This window comes from Lissotriton helveticus, chromosome 5_1 (assembly GCF_964261635.1).
Source record: "Lissotriton helveticus chromosome 5_1, aLisHel1.1, whole genome shotgun sequence".
Lineage (NCBI taxonomy): Eukaryota > Metazoa > Chordata > Amphibia > Caudata > Salamandridae > Lissotriton > Lissotriton helveticus.
Genome location: NC_136065.1, coordinates 1,019,820,388 through 1,019,840,336, shown reverse-complemented (window position 1 = coordinate 1,019,840,336; position 19,949 = coordinate 1,019,820,388). Strand labels below are relative to the sequence as shown.

At 48.3% G+C, this 19,949-nt stretch overlaps 1 protein-coding gene across 2 annotated transcripts in view; it reads right to left on the bottom strand.

Annotated features, from left to right (window-relative positions):
* Positions 1-19,949, bottom strand: part of DNMBP (dynamin binding protein) — a 534,728-nt gene that overhangs the window by 59,320 nt on the left and 455,459 nt on the right. For both annotated transcript variants that reach the window (XM_078643534.1, XM_078643535.1), the window contains one exon: positions 4,142-4,246. In XM_078643534.1, the coding sequence (XP_078499660.1) occupies positions 4,142-4,246 (105 nt within the window). The remainder of the gene's footprint in view (positions 1-4,141; positions 4,247-19,949) is intronic.

Sequence of the window (19,949 nt, the reverse complement as noted above, 5' to 3'; positions counted from 1 at the left end):
AAGGTACGGGCCAGTAAGGTTTTCTTCGAGGCCACTGCGGTGGCCAGAGTGATAAGCTTGTGCTTCCTCTCCTGAGATGGGAATGCTTTTGAACATTCCGTATCCAATGTCGCCCTGAGAAAGGTAAGAACTCGGGAGGGCTTAAAGTAGACTTCTCGTGATTGAGCGTCAGGCCCAGTTGCTGGAAAAGATTGAGACAGGCGCTGGAGGACTTGGCTGCGCCTTTCATAGATGGTACTTTCACCAGCCAGTAGTCCAGGTATGGGAAGACTTGGTGTCCCTGCTGTCGTAGGAAAGCTGCCACTGGGGAGAGGCACTTGGTGAATATCCGAGGTGCCGACTTGAGGCTGAATGGGAGGACACAGAATTGATAGTGTTGACCCGCCACTGCGAATCTGAGGAATTTCCTGTGGCCTTTGTGAATAGGGATGTGGTAGTATGCGTCTTGCAGATCTAAAGACGTGAAAGTCTCCTTCCTCTAGTGACCCCAAGATCTCCTGGATCGTCACCATACGGAACGATTGACTCTTCAAGAATGCGTTGAGTGCCCTGAGGTCTAAGATGGGCCTCCATTTCTTCCCTTTCTTTTGTATGAGAAAGAAGCGGGAATAAAATTCCTTTCCTCTGTGCGCTGATGGTACTCGCTCTGTTGCTCCTTTCTTCAACATTGAAGAGACCTCTTAAAGGAGTAATCGTAAATTCCTGTGTTGAAGTTTGCGAGGAGATGTCGGGGGAATTGATTTGAATTCCAACGAATGTCCGAATTGGATCAATTGGAGCACCCACCGATCCGTTGTAATTGATCTCCAATTGTCGAGGAAGTGTGTCAGTTTTCCTCCAAGTCTGAAAAAACGAGATTGTGGACGGGCTGGGTGCTGGAAACGGTCATTGGCGTCCGCCAGTGGGTTTCCTTTGGCTTTTCCCCCTGTAGTTGGATCTTCCATACAAGGTCTGGCGACCTTGTTGCTGCTGTCGCTGTTGGTATTGCGATCGGCCTTGGTTATAGGAGTATGTGGACTTGTTCTGGTAAGATCCTCTGTAAGAGGACTGACCTCTACCCCTACTCCCTCGAAAGGACTGGCTCCTAAACTGTAGTGTGCCCAGCGCCCGTGCCGTGTCCATATCTTTTTTGATCGTTTGTAGGGCCTCGTCGATTTTCTCCCCAAACAGGTGTTGGCCGTCGTAGGGCATGTCCAGTACCTTAGTTTGGACTTCTTGACGAAAGGATGTAGCTTTAAGCCACCCTTGCCATCGCAAGATCGCAGCCCCTGCTAGCTGTCTGAAGCCGGTCATTGCAACATCCATCGCTCAGTCAATAAGTTCTGACGCCGATGTTTGGCCCTGGAGTGATTGAACTTCCTCTTTCACAGTATCTGGTAGTTCCACCAGATACGGAGCAATATCCTCCCACAATTGCCTGTTGTAGCTGCCTAGTAGCGCAATGGAATTAGCCACTTTCACAGTCATGGCCGACGTGGTGGAAAAGCGTTTGCCAATACTGTCTAGCTTCCTTCCCTCCTTGTCCGGTGGAGCCGACAATGGAGATGACGGATTTCTAGAGTTTTTCTGTGCCGCCTGGGTAACCACAGAATCTGGCTTGGGATGCCCAGTAAGGCAGGCTGGCGGTGTTGTTGGTGCCTTATACTTCTTGTCTAGCCGCGGTACCACTGCGGAGACGGAGGCTGGTGTCTGCATCAGCTGTTTTCCCTGCTCCCATATGTGGTCAATGATAGGAATTGATCTGGTTGTTTTCCTAACCGGGTCTTTAAAATCATACAGGAAACAGTCTGTTTCATGGGATTCCATCGTCATATGGAATCTTGTGGCCGCTCTCGCCACTAGGTTGTGAAATCCGCCAATGTCCACTGGCGGTGAGTCCGAGGTAGTGGGTTCAGGTGTGGCCGGAGAAGGAGCGATGTAGTCCTCATCGTCTCTTTGGTCAGACTGGTCGTCTCGTACCTCTCCATCCTCTGGTTCTTCGACTTCCTCGTCAGAAGACGGGATATTTTGCACTGGTTCTCTTTCCTGACGGATCACCAAAGGTGATGGTCTAGGCCGTGAAGATGGTGTCGGTCCGGATGTAGCTGGATTTGTCTCCGTTGATGGAGTAGTGGTCGGTTCAGGAAATCGCTGCTTGTAGTCTTGAATCAAGAACTGTAAGTCTGAAACTATAGACACCGGAAGGCATACCATTGGCGTGACTTGCGTCTGGACATGCGAATGTTCAGTCTCTTCCGTGAAAACCACTTCATCGCCATCATCATCAGTGCTTTGGCACTTTACTATGAGATCCGAAGGACTGGTGGCCTGTCCGTACTGGTCTTCATCTGAGTCCTCGTCCTGCAGTAGACAGGATGGGGGCAACTTTTGCACCCTACTCTGAGACGTTAAGTCTGGTGTTATTGACTTTTTCGTGCTCTTCTTCGTTGGTGGAAGCGTAGACGGCTGACTGGCAGCTGACGACAGAGAAATCAGGTCCGATTGTTTCCATAGCGTCGACGGTGTCGTCGTCAACTGAATTTCAATCGTCGTCGACGGCGCTTTCGTCGACGGTACCTTCGTCGACGGTACCGTCATCGACAGCACCGTCGTCGACGGTGCACTCGTCGTCGATGTCTTCCTCGACGGCGCGCTCGTCGACTAGGGTGTCTTCGTCGACAGCGTAGGCGTCGACGGTTTTGGCTTCGTCGTCGACGCTGATGTCGTCGTCGATGGCTTTTTAATGAGGATAATCGACGACACAGGCTTACCTGCCGTCGACGATGGAGTAGTCGTCATCGTCGAAGAGAATGCTGACGACGCCATCGTCGTCGACACCGTCGTCGTCGATGTTGAAACATAGACTGGAGACACAGTCTTCTTCAGCGCCGAGGAAAGCGTCGACGAAATAGTCGTCGACGACAGCGCAGGCTTCCTGAAGGCAGGAACCTCCTTGTCAGACGTTGTAGATTTTGGCTCTGAAGACTTCCTGACAGTCTTTTTAGGAGGAACGTCTGTAGGGCTAGGGGAAGCAACCCTTGGCCTCTTCAAGGATAATTTAGAGGAAACAGAAGCTATCTCACCGTCCTCTGAAGACTCCAGGTTGTCTCTGGTTTTCAGCCTGTTCAGCCAGAGGAGCAGTCGTCCTTCTCTATCTTTTAGAGTTTTTGTAGAGAATGTTCTACAAATTCTACATTCCTTAGGAGAATGGTCTGGATAAAGACAGTATAAGCAGGTTTCATGCTTATCATCGACGTGGAGCCTCTTCTTACCACAAGAAGAGCAAGCTCTGAAGAGACCCTTCTTCTGTTGATCAGCCATGGCAGATTTATGAAGGAAATATCCAATTTCTGTGAAGAAAAAGAGTTGAAACAAGGAAACCTGAGGAGAACTCAGGTGGAGACTCCCTAGCCCAACGTGCGGTAGAAAATCTGAGAGACTGAGGCTCCTGACAGGAAGGTTCTAGAGGGAGGGGGTAGCTGATTGGCTACCTTCTGGAGTTTGGTCCTTTTTTACAAAAGAACATAGATAGGCTACTAAGGCGAGACCCTTAGGCCTATTTTTCTCTATGTACCTCTATAGGACTTTACTTTTATATGTACCGGAGACTCCCGTCTCGACGACGGGGAATGATTCAGGCATGTGAATCTATGAAAGACACCCATAATACTGGATAACTACTTGTTTCCTCTGCAAGTATGTTTTCCTAAGTTGACACCTGCAAGATTAAGGTTTTCTTACGTCTACTACTAAATGTCTGTAAGGGATTATTACCGTAAACGTTAAAACAACACCTGTTGCAGGCATTTATTTGAAATATTTTTGTACCTTCACTTCCTGTCTCACCATGTTAATTTATTGGTTTGTCAAACTAACATGCACTTTGTTTTATTGTTTTTAGAAATAGACCCTCTTTTGCATCTTAAGTAACATGCACTGCGACCCAAATTGTAACTATTCAATGTACCATTGGTGATATCTGACATAAGATGCACCAACAATGTAAGCTGTTGTAATATTAGGTTTCCTACAAGGGGTGTCACAAGACGAAACCTAATAAGCACATCAGCAAGTTCTTGACAAATATCATAAATTATTGTATAAAAATGCATGTAGAATTCCTTAGTCACAATCTCAATAACCGCCACTGTGCAGTACTCACCCTTACATGCTGGAGGTAGAGAGACAGATCTCTTATAAAGGATTTTATCAACCTTTCCTGCATCCGGAAATTCTTCTCCGTTTCTTCAAATGCTTCATCTTTTATCTGTTGTACAGAATGAAAGTGGTACACAAGTTTTGTGAGTTTGCCCCTTCAAATGGCAGCACAATGAATTGACATAGGAGATCAGTGAAGTGATTCTTTATCTTAAACAATCCATTGCAGCAGAATATACTTAAAACTGGTTGTGTCTTATTTACAGTGGAACAGGCAAGCATATCCAAGGGCCTTTCTCTTACTATCGGTCAGGTAAGACAGCAAAGGTTACAATGGCGGTGGCAAGTTCTATAAGCTAAGTCATTAGCGCCCCCGGTTGACATGTGGGGATGGTTTCTCTATTAAGATAATGTGAAACACTGCATCATATAGGATGCCCAGGAGTGTTCCTCCGATGAGAATCAAGTATGCACTTTGTAAGCTTTCTTGTGTTTCTTTAAAACAACATTGAGTAGCATGATTTTGCTGGGTGGAAGCAAAGCAGCCCTAGGGTGATATTCAGCAAATGGAGAGTTCTATGGCTCAAGATTAGCAAGAACTAGTAAAGACACTTGCCCAGACTTTTTATTACAGGAAGTCTAGGGTAATAGCGGAGTGACTGACTATGCTGCTCAACCTGTCCTAGAAAGACAAATCACATAAAGCATCATCTTGGGCTACCAAAATGTGTATGCCGGCATTAGGGCCAATCTGTTGTACATGCTGCATTAGAGTTAAACAGTAACCTCGATGAAAAGTGTTGTAAGATAAGAGTCCAACAACGATGGAGTTGTAAGTGGTAAACTTAAAGGCATATACAGTAACAGATTCTACAGCAGATACTTTAACAGCATTTCCACTTCATCATAAAGAAAGTGTTGAGATGTTTTTAAGATTAGCATTTTTGTGGAATATAAATGTTGATGAATAAGCATTCTAATAATGGGTCCAATGTGGTAATATATAACTAACATGAATTGTGTTAAAACGAGTTTAAAATAATGCACAGATGTGTGTTTATTAACGTATTTTAGTCAAGTCTACATTTTGGGGAAAACTCAATTTTAAATTGACAGTGCATCATCAGAACAGTATCCATGTTATCACATCCTGTCTCTTCCCCCTCCCCTCTGTGTATTTTCCCTTCTACAGCTCTGCAGAGCATACACTAGATGATGCAATGGATTTTTCCTAAATGTGCGTATATTGTGAATTAACTTTCTGGTGTTCTTAATGGTGCAAGTGTTCAAGGTCCTTCTGCTGTAGTTTGGTTGCTGGGTTAGCAATCTTTCACTTCTGTATATTCCGTTGTTTAGAAAAGTTGCATATTAGTTGAACTTCCTATGACAACATGATGCTCGCTGTGTTTTTGTCAGGAATTCCCTTCCCCTAGCGTACACCGCCGTAGCCAACGCGCCGCGAGTGGTGCGAACTACCGATCCCATAACGCTTAGCGCGGAAACAGGTTAGGTAACAAATCGACATGGTTACCTAACGCTGTAGGACCGCCTACTTAAGGAGGAGACGGAAAGGACGCTGCGTCGGATATTCGGATCAACACCGACGGAACGAGCAGCGGAGTCCTTTGCATCCAGGAACCTTGTGGCCGTTGAGGACTTCTACGGAGAACGGAGGTAAGATTGGAGCGCGCGCTCTCTGCCCCGTGTCTTCGAATACATCCTAACCGCCAGTACCCCTGCTGAGCTGCGCTTCCGACTCGGACGAGTCAGCGCAGCGTTGAGCAGAAACCTGACGGAGACTGGTGGGAGCGGATGCTCTCAGTCTCGTCAGACTTGCGAGTACTTGCCTTACGCTAAGACGCACACCGGGAGGTGTTTTCCGCGTCCCAGCGTCAGGGCAGCATAGACGTGAGGTGCGATAGAGCGGCTGCTCTCGGCCTCGCTCTGCTGCTTCAGCTTTATTGGCATATGGGTTAAGGCTCATAACACACACACCAAGGAGGTGTTCAGCGTCTACGAGCATTGGGGCATTGCAAAGGATAACTTCTAGAGGAACAGGTGGAGCGGCTGCTCCCTGTCCTCCCTGCATTTCTAAACGGTTGAGAACCCGGCTGGGTGACTCCCACGCCCCTCAACACCCTTAACTTGTATTGACACTACCCACCCTCACAGTTGTCGAGCGGCATTGTCGGACACTATTTAGCACAGTGCCCTCTGTTGGAGTACACCAGGACCGGTGTACATGCGGAGGACGGTCAGTGACTCCGGTGCTGTGAGTGGGTATCGTATCAAGACTGGAGGTTCCAGCTACGTTATATCATTTGTCTCTTTCTTTGGTTTACCCATTAAATAACCCTCCATATAACTGGTTGTTGTGTGTTCTGTGAGTGTCTGTCCCCGATCCCGGGAACGCCAGGTCGTTACAGAATATCAGACCTTGAACCTTAACTATCCCCTGGTCGGGCGACAGACATAGCAGCAATGGAGGAGGTGATGGCCGCTTTGGCTGCGCTACAAATCGAACTAACGGCGTCCAGACAAGAAACCGCTGACGTGAAAGCTAGGCTGGACGCTATGCTGATAGACCCTCTAAGGCCTGGTCCTACCTCCACGCCCCTCACCCCTGCGGTGGTAGTTGAGATGCCTGTCTCCATTCTGTTGGCGACTCCAGAGAGGTACAGCGGAGACCCCAACACGGTGCAGGTGTTCCTCACGCAGATTGCACTGCATCTATGCAGTAAACCGAAGGCCTTTCCTACCAGCCAAGCTAGGGTGGCCTTTCTGCTTTCATATTTGGCCGGAGATGCGGCGCAGTGGGCAGTCCCTTTGGTGAGCAGGGATGACCCTCTTCTGTGTGATTGGGGGCGTTCCGCGAGGAATTCCTCAGAGTGTTTGATCGACGAGCGGATTCCTATACCGCTGACCGCGAGATGCTGGAGTTGAAACAGGGTAACAACGACCTGTTACAATACCTCCATGCGTTCCGTAGGTTGGTGGCTGAGAACAAGTGGCCTATCGCCAAACAGACCGCTCTCTTTCACCAGGGGCTGTGTGATGAGCTCAAAGACGTAGTAGCTCAAATAGACCCCCAACCTAGGACCTGTGAAGGCCTCATCAGTCTGGTGTTGCGTTTGGACCACAGGCTGAGCGAAAGAAAAGGAGACCATAAGAAGAAAGGGAAGACACTGCCGTCACACATCTCGATGGGAAGCCCAGAAACCAGCTCAACCGCCAAGGCAGAACCCATGGACATAGGAGCCATAAGGGCTAGCCTGACTGCATCAGAAAAGGAATCACGCCGTAAACAGGGTCTATATGCCTGTATTGCGGCAAGAAAGGGCATTACGTCCGCGAGTGTCCTGCCAAGCCGAAGACCAGTCGGAACCGGAACAACAGGGCTGTAACGGCTGTAGTGGATGCACCGGCGGAAAACTGATGGACTCCAAGGCTACGGAAGGGTCCTCTTGGAGTCACGACTACATCCCTTCACTGTCCAGCTCAGACCAAAAGGGACAGCGTCATCTGTTCATCACGGTGCACGTGGGTGTCCAGGACCAATGGATCCCTGTGGTAGCCATGGTGGATTCAGGGGCCACAGGCCTCTTCATGGATCTTAATGAAGCGCGGAGACTGGGAATCGATCTCCTTCCCAAAGCAAGGCCCGAGGACGTGTACGCTGTAGATGGGAGACGCCTGGTAACCGGTCCTATCGACATCACACGGGAGAGCTACCGGTGAAGTATGGCAAATGGCATAAAGAGATGATCGACTTCAGTATCATCAGGGCCCCGCAATATGGAGTCATATTGGGTTTGCCCTGGCTCCAAAAGCACAACCCTTTTGTGGATTGGGCTACACACAGCATCGGGATGACATCTTCGTTTTACAGGCAACAGTGCGGAATGCATCAAGAACCCCAAGACACCCAGCAAAACGAATGCCATACGGTTGCCACGGCAGCCGAGAAGGCCGTCACACTCCCCATGGTCTACCATAGCTACAAGGACGTCTTTGATGAAGTTAGGGCAGAGGTTCTCCCTCCACACAGGGTATACGATTGCCAAATCGACTTGGTTCCAGGGGCAAGCGTACCCAGTGGCAGAATGTATGCCCTGACCGAGCCCGAGAACGTACATCTGCGGTCTTATCTGGACAAGTTATTAGGGCTAGGCTTCATCAGACCGTCCAAATCCCCGGCCGCATCGCCTCTCTTTTTCATTCCGAAGGCCAACGGTGAACTGAGGGCGTCTGTGGACGTTAGGGCATTGAACGCGATAACCATCAAGAACAGATACCCTCTGCCGCTCATAAGCGTTCTCCTGGAACAGGTGAAAAAGGCCCGGGTGTACACCAAGCTTGATCTCAAGGGGGCATACCATCTTGAGCGCATGAGGGAAGGCGACGAGTGGAAGACCGCCTTTAAGACCAGGTTCGGCCTCTTTGAGTACCTCGTCATGCCGTTCGGGCTCTGCAACGCCCCTGCGGCCTTCCAGTACTTCCTCAACGAGGTCTTCCGGGAAGTACTAGACACATACATAGTCGTATACATAGACGACATCCTCATCTACTCAGACACCAACGAAGAGCATGTGCAACACGTCTCAGCGGTGCTCCAGAAGCTAAGGGAGAACATGCTGTACTGCAAACTCAGCAAATGTGACTTCCATGTCACATCCGTGGAGTTCCTTGGGGTGATGCTGAGCCCAGACAGACAGGAGATGGCGGAGCGTAAGATCAGAGCGGTGGAGGAATGGCCGGTCCCTCGTGGTGTAAAGGACGTCCAGAGCTTCATAGGCTTCGCCAACTTTTATAGGCGTTTCATCGAGGGGTTTTCTGGATTAGTGGCCCCGATCACACAGCTGCTAAAGAAATCCCAGGTGTTCGATTGGAATCAGGATGCGCAAAACGCCTTTGTGGCCCTGAAGAAGGCCTTCGGTACCGCCCCGGTGTTGGCTCATCCAGATCCGGTTCTACCCTACGTGGTGGAAGCAGACGCATCGGAAGTGGCGCTGGGTGCCATACTATCCCAACGGAATCTGGACACAGGGTTGCTACATCCCGTGGCGTACATGTCCAGGAAACTGAACGACGCGGAATGCAACTACCACATCGCCGAGAAGGAACTCCTAGCAATCAAGGACGCCTTCACTGAGTGGCGACACCTGCTGATGGTGGCCCGGCACGTGGTCACGGTATATACGGACCACCGGAACCTTCAGTTCATGACGGCGACCCGACACCTTTCTCCACGGCAGTTGAGGTGGTTGATCTTTTTCTCTGGGTTTAACTTCCACATTACGTATCGGCCTGGATCGGAGAACAGGAAAGCGGATGCGCTGTCAAGGCAGTCGGACGCTAAGGACCCTAGGCCTGTCGCGGAACACTCCATCATTCCCCCCCGGGTGGTTGTGGGAGTTATTCAACCGGACACGTTCCTCAGGGGCATCCAGAGAGGGGTCCACACGTTCGCATGGAGAAGATGGCTCCTCAGTCACAAGGAATGGCAGTTGTCGGATGGGATTCCCGTTAACGGCCGCTGTATGTTGCTACCCACGCCTAGACTCCAGAGACAGGCCTTCGATTGGTGCCATGTATCACCGTGTGCGGGCCATTTAGGATTCGAGAAAACGGTGGCTAGTCTGGGAAGGCAGTTCTGGTGGCCAGCCATGAGAGCGGACGTTAGGAAATGGGGTTCGGCCTGTTCCGTCTGTGCCTCAATGAAAGCCGATCACAGACGTACGCAAGGGCTCCTTCAACCCCTTCCCACACCTAACAGACCATGGGAGAACATATCCCTGGATTTCATCATAGGTCTACCCGCGGATCAGGGGAAAACGGCTATCCTGGTGGTGGTGGACTACCTCACCAAGATGGGACACTTCATCGCTTGTAAGCAGGTCCCTTCGGCCGGTGAGCTGGCATCTTTGTTGTTGAGGAACATCGTGAGGCTGCATGGCCTGCCTAGCGTGATTGTGTCCAATAGGGGGTCACAGTTCACCGCCAGGTTTTGGAGGACATGGTGTTCGGCGTTGCACGTCCAATCAGCCCTATCCACAAGCTATCATCCCCAGACGGACGGCCAAACGGAACGCCTGAACCAGTCACTCAAACAGTATCTACGCTGTTTTGTCGACCAGGGGCAAGATGAATGGGTGGACATGCTATGGATTGCGTAGATAGCCTACAACAACGCCACACACAGTTCCACTAAATCTTCCCCCTTCTATGGCAACTACGGACACCACCCCAGGTTCTTGCCGTTTGTCCACCCTGTCAAGGAAGCCAAATTGCCCGCAACAGCGGAGAGGGTGGCGCACATCAAGGAAACGTTGATACGTTCCCAGGCTTCGCTGGACGAGGCCAAGGCAAGGTACAAAACAGTGGCGGACCGGAAAAGAAGACCTGGGCCTGTATACCGGGTGGGGGGCTACGTCTGGATCTCGACGAGGAACATGCGATTCAGAAAACGCAGCGTGTTCCATCCCAAATTCATGGGCCCTTATCGGATCACCCAGTGCATCAGCCCTGTGAATATGAAGGTGTGCTTGCCCCAGTCCTTACGGATCCATCCCGTTTTCCACGTTTCTTTGTTGAAACCCTCGACATCTACAAAACAGGTGCCACCGGTGCCGGTGAGCGTGGATTCGGAGGTGGAATACGAGGTAGCGGGTATCCTGGATTCCAAGTGGCGTCGAGGCAAGCTGTGGTACCTCGTGGACTGGAAGGGGTATGGCTCCGAGGAGCAGTCGTGGGAACCGGCTGCAGGGGTACACGCGCCTCGTTTGGTGTCTTCCTTTCATCGCCGTTTCCCTTCGTGTGCTGGCCCTGCTGTGAGGAGGTGATGGAAGGGGGATGTACTGTCAGGAATTCCCTTCCCCTAGCGTACACCGCCGTAGCCAACGCGCCGCAAGTGGTGCGAACTACCGATCCCATAACGCTTAGCGCGGAAACAGGTTAGGTAACAAATCGACATGGTTACCTAACGCTGTAGGACCGCCTACTTAAGGACGAGACGGAAAGGACGCTGCGTCGGATATTCGGATCAACACCGACGGAACGAGCAGCGGAGTCCTTTGCATCCAGGAACCTTGTGGCCGTTGAGGACTTCTACGGAGAACGGATGTAAGATTAGAGCTCGCGCTCTCTGCCCCGTGTCTTCGAATACATCCTAACAGCCAGTACCCCTGCTGAGCTGCGCTTCCGACTCGGACGAGTCAGCGCAGCGTTGAGCAGAAACCTGACTGAGACTGGTGGGAGCGGATGCTCTCAGTCTCGTCAGACTTGCGAGTACTTGCCTTACGCTGAGACGCACACCGGGAGGTGTTTTCCGCGTCCCAGCGACAGGGCAGCATAGACGTGAGGTGTGATAGAGCGGCTGCTCTCGGCCTCGCTCTGCTGCTTCAGCTTTATTGGCATCTGGGTTAAGGCTCATAAGACACACACCAAGGAGGTGTTCAGCGTCTACGAGCATTGGGGCATTGCAAAGGATAACTTCTAGAGGAACAGGTGGAGCGGCTGCTCCCTGTCCTCCCTGCATTTCTAAAGGGTTGAGAACCCGGCTGGGTGACACCCATGCCCCTCAACACCCTTAACTTGTATTGACACTACCCACCCTCACAGTTGTCGAGCGGCATTGTCGGACGCTATTTAGCACAGTGCCCTCCGTTGGAGTACACCAGGACCGGTGTACATGCGGAGGACGGTCAGTGACACCGGTGCTGTGAGTGGGTATCGTATCAAGACTGGAGGTTCCAGCTACGTTATATCATTTGTCTCTTTCTTTGGTTTACCCATTAAATAGCCCTCCATATAACTGGTTGTTGTGTGTTCTGTGAGTGTCTGTCCCCGATCCCGGGAACGCCAGGTCGTTACAGTTTTTTAGAAAGTGGGATAGTGTTATAGGCCTTAACATGATGATTCATAATCAGATTAACCCAATATGTGTTATTTTTTGTTATGCTAAGATGACATTGCAATTTCCCTCATTTTCTATGTGAGAATTGTGCAAAAGAACCCCTTAGTTGTGAGGGGGGGAGCAAGATGGCGACCGCATAGTGGTCGAATGCAGTGCTAGCGGAATGGGTCCGGTCTCTGGGAAATACCTCATCGGTATTCTAGCAGCAGAGTGTCATTTTCTTTTCAGATGACAGACTAGCTTACAAAGTTATATGTTGGTACTGATTGCTTACCGAGCAACCTGGGCGAGGACGGGGAGATCCACGGGGCTCGCGCTCTGGCTGATGAGAGTGCTTGACGGGGTACTGATTCACTGGAGCAGGCGGAGCAGAGGGAGTAGGCGCAGCGGAGGAGACATGGCTCGAAAGCGGCAGCAGGAGCAACGGCGAAGGCAGCAGCAGCGGCGGCCCGCAAAAAAGGAGAGACAGCCATTAGTTCAGCGGGATCAGAGCAAGGTGAGCTGGAGCGGAGCAGGGTGGAAATGCCGCGGAAGCTGTGGACGTCTCCTCTGGAACCGCCAAGGAGAGGGAAAGGCATCGCGGCGAAGAATCAGCAGGCGGCTCCATCGATCGTGGAGATGCTCTCGCGCAGCGGCAAGGAACAACACACCAAAGCTGCAGGTGAGGAAGGTGTAGCCGCCCCAGCGCCGCGCTCACAGAGGGTCATGGCAGGAACACAGGCACTGGAGATGGGCTCTGAAGAGACTCGAGTCTCCCGGACAAAGAATATAAGTAATCAAGTAGACCCAGAAATCCAGGCAGACATTATCTCTGTTACAACGTACCCAGTGGTTCATAGAGTCAGCTATGCGGGTGATAAGGGAGATATTCTGGGGGACGATGCGGCAGATGGAGAGTCCTGGGCTAGTAAAATGGGAATGGCGGAGGCTGTAGTATCAAGTAATGACATATCCCTCCCACAAATAGAGACTGGGGCTGATCAGGCAGCAATGGAAGCAGATCAATGCCATATCCTAGGAGGGGGAGAGATTGAAATCCCTTGTTCTTCCGAGTCCCAGTCGGATGGAAAAGAGAAAGGAAAGGATGGAGTACGAAAAAGACAAAGATCCTAGCGACTGCTTCTTCTCTGTCTCAGAAGGGGCGGAATGGTCTGAAGAAGAACGGAGTTGGTCCCTAGGGGGTAGCAATCTAGACTCAGAGAGCGACTTTGATCATGACCCCCCGTAACGGCCAAAAGGCCTAACACCCACCCAAGACCCATGAGCAACCTATAAAGGATTTAAGCTGGGATCACTCATCTACCATGCCACTCCAGGGCAGTCCTAACACCGAAAATACTACAACTCATCCCCCGCTACTGGAAGTAATCCATCAGGCGATTCTCGCTCATAGGGAGGAAACACGTCTTGATAGCCGCACATCCCAAGCGGCAATGAGAAAGATGCAGGGTGTGGTAAGGAAGCTGTCCAAGGCCTATGCAAATGTAGGAGACGGAGTTTAAAATCTGGAGGAATGGATTGTTGCCACGGAATATGAGGCACCCGCAGCCACCACCAAAGTAGAGACTCACAGTGCCCAGGTCAAGGACATCCAGTGGAAACTGGAAGATATGCAAAATAGGCTGAGAAGAAAACAATCTCAGGGTGCTGGGGGTACCAGAGGGGGTAGAGGGGTCAGATGTAAGGGCCTATATGATCAATTTGTTTAATTCTGCCTTCCCTGAGCTCCCGGACTGGAATTGGTCGGCTGAAATTCAGAGGGCGCATCGCACCCCCTTTAAAATACGCCCAGGTCCAAGAGGAGGAGATAAGCCAAGGGCAATCCTTGTATTACTGGGGAATTTCATTCTACGGCAGGCAATAGCTGAGAAGGCCAGACCGGAAGCAAGAAGGTCCAGCGGTGGAGTGACGTTCTTTGTCCGACCGGACTACAGTCATGTAACAGTGGAGAGACGCTGGAGACTGAGACAATTAATCAAACCGTTTCAAGATAAGAATATTCAAGTATATCTCATCAATCCAGCACAACTTAGTTATAAATGGAGGACAGACCCAGTACTTTGCGTCTGAAGTAAAAGCGCAAGAGTATTTAGATTCCCTGGACAATTAGGAAAGTTATCCGAATGTATGTAGTATTTCTGGGTATTTGGGTGGTGTGTTTATAGAAGATTGCTCTGCCGACACGTTTTTCTCATTATGAGTGGAGTTAAGGGGTTAAGGGTGTTGTATATTAAAATGATGTTGTGACCTGTCCGTTATCGCTGCATGCATCGCAAGCACAGACTATGGTCTAAGCGCTTCACAAGGGAGAGAGGTGAAGGGGGGGTTGGGCAGGAGCATGGGTGGGAGGTAGGGATGTCGGGGGGAGGAAGGAGAGGGGTCTGGGTGGGGGTAAGGAAGGGGGGGGAAAAGCCGAAAAAGGAGAATATCTGGTACTAATGTGTTTCTATTTTTGGAAATGATGTATACTTTATATTGGTATATAATCCAATTGCTGGTACAAAAAGGGAAGGAGAATCGCATGGGGAAGAATGGCAAAACTTAATTCATGCTCAAACGATTGGAAAAAAGGCATAGACTGGCTGAATTTGTGAAAGCAGAGCATATAGATGTCATATGCCTACAGGAGACGCACATGCCTTGGGGGAAAAAACAGCTTTTAAGTTCGAGAGGTTTTGATATTTTGGCCTGTTCTTCTCAGACCTGTACAGTAAGAGAGGTAGCTATCCTAGGCAAATCTTCACTCGGGGGTACTAAGCGCTTTAAGGCTGATGCATTAGGGAGATGGTACAAAAGGGGGGTGGTGATGGACAGAGCATCTGAACTAATCAAACACTCACACCCAGTCAACAGATCTGGGTTTAATCCATCACCATTCTTCAGCCCACTCTGCCACCCCAGTTCAGACATGGCCATATGCAAATCAGTCTGACCCTGTGCCTCATGGGAACAGTCCAGCCCGAACTGGACCGGAAACAAGTTTCCTAGGAACGGTTTCTTACATTTCAGCCTTCTTCAGCCAGGCTTGCTTGAATCCAGTGGCAAAGTGAGCAAGGCACTCACGTCTGAGCATACCCTGCCAACTTATGGCGATCAAAGCGGTACAAAAGGGGGTGGTGATGGACGGAGCATCTGAACCAATCAAACACTTACACCCAGTCAAAAGATCTGGGTTTAATCCATTACAGGGTCAGACTGATTTGCATATGGCCATGTCTGAACTGTTGTGGCAGAGTGGGCTAAAGAACGGTGATGGATTAAACCCAGATCTTTTGACTGGGTGTGAGTGTTTGATTGGTTCAGATGCTCCGTCCATCACCACCCCCTTTTGTATCGCATTAGGGAGATGGGCACTGGCTGAGATGTGTATTGGTATTACAATTTGTGGGATCTACGGCTCTAACCAAGATGACCCCGAGGTATTTGAATTATTAGAGAATGAATTAACCAGTTGGCCTACTCCTATTATAGTGTGCGGAGACTTAAACATATCAGCAGACTTTACTAACAAGTCTCCGTATGTAGGCCGGAAGCCAATGGTGTATCAGGCACTGAGCTCCTTGATTCAGTCACATGGATTAATAGATGTATGGGGGAACAAAGAGCCTGGTAATCCTGGGTTTACCTATTTCTCGTGTCCATATCAGAAATATAAGAAACTAGACTACTTTTTAATTTCGTCTACAGAAGTGAGAAAGGTTTATATAAGGAAGTTACCAAAAATAATATCGGACCACAGTCCTTTAATATTGAGCTATGATCTGTCTATGCCCATGAGAAAACAGAGGTGCTGGACCTTCGATAGAAAGCTGCTAGCAGATATCGCAAATGTGGAGCATTTGAGGAAATGGACCGTAGAATTCTTCGATGCAAACAGGTTCAGCGCATCTAGGAACAGTGTTTGGGACGCGTCTAAAGCAGCTCTGCGGGGCGAGACAATCAGCTCTGCTGCCCAGCGCAGGAAAAAGATGCTAGCAGATAATAATAGGTTGACTGACCAACTGATAGCAGTTGAAGAGCAGCATGGGGAAGATATATTGCAAGGAAGGGAAGGGAAGGGTTGCCAACAGAGAATTAGCTCTATTAAAGCGGAGCTTCATAAACAATGGGCCAAAAAAGATGCCTCCGAATATCAAGCTCATAGATGTAAAATGTATGAAACAGGAGAACAGGCAGGTAAGGCATTGGCACTACGGATCAGACAGGGAACTACCAAGATTGTAATATCCAGCATTCAGGAGAACGGTCAGGAGTATGTAGAGCCAAAAGATATCTTAAATGTGTTCAAAAACTTCTATCAAGTATTATATCAGGAAGAGATGGATGTAGATATGCCACATGGGGAGTTCGGGGACGAAGACACTAAACTGGAGGAATTAGAGATAGAAACACTGGATAAAGATCAGTCAATCAGCGAAGTACTTGAGGCACTGCAAGAATTAGCAACATGCAAGGCAGCAGGGCCAGATAGTTTTCCACTAGAGGTGTATAAGTGAATTTCGCCTGAGATAGCCCCAATACTCCTAGATTTATTCAGTGGGATAGTATGCACCTACAAAATTCCTGAGACTTGGAAGGAAACATAGTTGTATTTTATAAGAAAGGGAAGCCAAAAGAGAATCCTGGGTCGTATAGGCCAATATCCCTCATAAACGCGGACACCAAAATCTACGCTAAGATTCTGGCTAGCAGATTTGGGAGGGTCATCGGTGGTCGGGTCTCCCCCTGGCAGCATGGATTCATTCCAGGACGCGGAACAACTGATCATATAAGACGGGCCTTTGCCCAGTTTGATTTCCATGCTGTCAGGGGGGAGGGTATGGCCATGATCTTCCTCGATGCGGAAAAAGCTTTCGACCACGTAAGGTGGAAGTATTTGAGGGAGGTATTGGACCGAAGAGGGTTTGGACCAAAAATTCTGAATGCCCTCAAGGCCATGTATCACGATCCAGTGGCCAGGGTACAGTTAATGTGTGAAAGCTATGGGAAAATCTATATAACGAGGGGGACACGTCAGGGGTGTCCCTGTTCACCCATTCTGTTCACACTGTATATTGACCCATTAGTCCAGCAGGTTCTGTGTAACGTGGAGATTAAGCCTTTCATAACAAAGGGATTGGAGACAAAAATATTGGCGTATGCCGATGACTTGGCAGTAACTTCCACAGATCCAGATACAGCCATGCGCATATTAGTTGAAATCACAAAAGAATTTGGTAGATATTCAGGATATCACTTGAACGAGGGTAAAACCCAGGTAATCTGTACCGATAATATTGTCAAAGCAGACTCGAGATATGTGGAATCTGCAGTATATCTGGGAGTAACAGTTAATGTCACGACAGATCTAATTGTCAAGGATAATTTCACCCCATTGTTAAAATCAATAGAGCTAGATCTTAAAAGAATGGATAAGCTGCATCTATCACTAATAGGGAGGTCTAATGTGTTGAAGATGACGATGCTCCCCAAAATTCTGTATCTGGTCCACGCTATTCCGCTGTTAATAGATGAGGGACTGATAAAATCAATTGAAGCAATATTTATGAACTTTTTATGGCAATATGGTAAGATCAGACGGTCACTAAAATTCATGTCCCTCCCACAGGAATTAGGAGGTTTAAGATTTCCCAATGTCAGGTTTTATCAATGGACATGTCTGATAACCCAGATGGCAATTTTATTTGATCCAGCCACAAATGAGTCGTATGTTCCATATAGCAATCAAAATCTCCCCTCTATATATGAACTGTTATTAGGGAGAGAGGCTGTTGGGGTTCTTTGGAGGAAAACAGACCAACAATATTTTAAGAAAATGCGATACAACATTATGGGCAGTGTGTGGGGGGTCTGGAAATTGATACAAAAGGCATAAGCAATCCCGAAGATCAACTATCACACCCCATTGTGGAAGTCGGGGATCTTCCCAAATCTAAGTATTGATGGTTTGTGGAAAAGCTGGGAGCAGCAGGGAATTCAAACAGTGGGCGATGTTATGAAGGGGAATGTCATGCTGAGCTTTGGGGCTATACAAAAGAGATACGGTATCCCCAGTAACCAAGGTTTCAAATTTGTCCAGGTCTCCCAAACGATTCAAGCTAAGAGACCCCGGATCTCCACTGGAAGCAGAAACAACCTTTTGGATTACTTGTTAAAAGGGGGCAGCAGGAATAAAATTATCTATAGGATACTAATGACTGAAATTCAAGATGATTTTGAAAAAAACGAGACTTCTTGGTCCTTAAAACTGGATGATCCAGATGTGGATTTAGATAAAGCTCTACAACTAGATAAGAGGATACTACGCTCCTCGAATTTAAAAGCACAACATTTTAGGACGTTATTTAATCTTTACTTCACACCTGCAAAACTTTTTAATTAGGGTAAAAGGGAAGAAAATAGATGCCCTAGATGTTTGAAAGGACCTGCTGATCTATTACATATGTTCCACCAATGTAAGAAACTAAATATAATCAAGGGTGAGATCGAGTCATTCTGGGAGGGGCTGCTAGGCCTTAAGATCAGTCTATCCCCTACCCTAATGATTCTAGGAAGCAAGAGTAAGTTGGGGATAAAGAAAGAGACCGAAGCCTTCGTTTTTATCTCTGTGGCAGTGTTACGTATTCTTATATCAGCAGGTTGGAAGGATATAGTTCCCCCGTCCTTTCAGATGCGGTTGACTAGACTCCTTGGTATATATAACATCGAGTCCGCCCTACATGAGCACAAGGGTAGGACAGCATGCGAGATGGGGCTAAATATCTGGACACCATTAAAAACCTGGAGAGACACACGAATATAAAACAGAAGAGGGTTGGGGGGTGGTGATATACCCTGGCATAGGAGTCCTAACTTATTGTCAGCATATGTATATACAAGCTATTCTGGTGTACAGTAGTTTTTATCATCGCAGGGTTGTGGATTATATGTGATTATTTAAGTGACTATTTATTGCTTCTACCGTTATTGGGGACGTATGGAATAATGTAAGAAATCAACATGTTATATGGCTAATTTTGTACCAGAAAATTCTCAATAAAAATGTTATTTCAAAAAAGAACCCCTTAGTTGTAGGGGTGAGCCAGGTGACTTTCCTTTCTCTACCAGAGATGCGGCCCATTCCTCTTATGATTTTGCAGTTTATTTGTGACTTAGAATAATTCTTTTTTCTGACTACGTAAATTGCATTTGAGCCTTTCTTGCATTTATACATTTACTCTGCATTTGCTTAATGATTAGATTTTGTAATATAACCCTTTAACTTTTCCCTCATCTAGAACTCAGTTATTGAGTTGTCCCAGTTACTTATTTCCTACTTCGCTTAACTAACAGGCGTGATGCTGAGGAGAGTGCCTTTTGCACATGATCATACCTGGAGCGCAATCGCTAGAGATAACATTTGGGTGATCTGAATTTTGGAGTGTCTTAAATTTTGGGGTACGGGGTTCTGCTTCCACAACAATATTGGTGCATGCAGCTTTACACTGTCAGCAAAACAATCTCTAAAGCCAACAAATGTTATCATGACAGCAAAGTAAAGAAATGCGTTACTTACCTGTAACTGCAGTTATCCAGTATTAGTGTCTTTCATAGATTCACATGCCTGAATCATTCCCCGTCGTCGAGACGGGAGCCTCCGGTATATAAAAAAGTAATGTCCTATAGACATACATAGAAAAGAATAGGCCTAAGGATCTCACCTTAGTGACCTATCCACATCCTTTTGTAAAAAGGACCAAACAGAGCAGGCCCAAGGGTCCCACCTTGGTGGCCTATCTGAGTCCTTTTGTAAAAAGGACCAAAGTAAAGAAAACCAACCAATCAGCTACTACCTCCTTCTAGAACCTTCCTGTCAGGAGCCCAAGTCTCTCAGATTTTCGTACGCACCAAGCTAGTT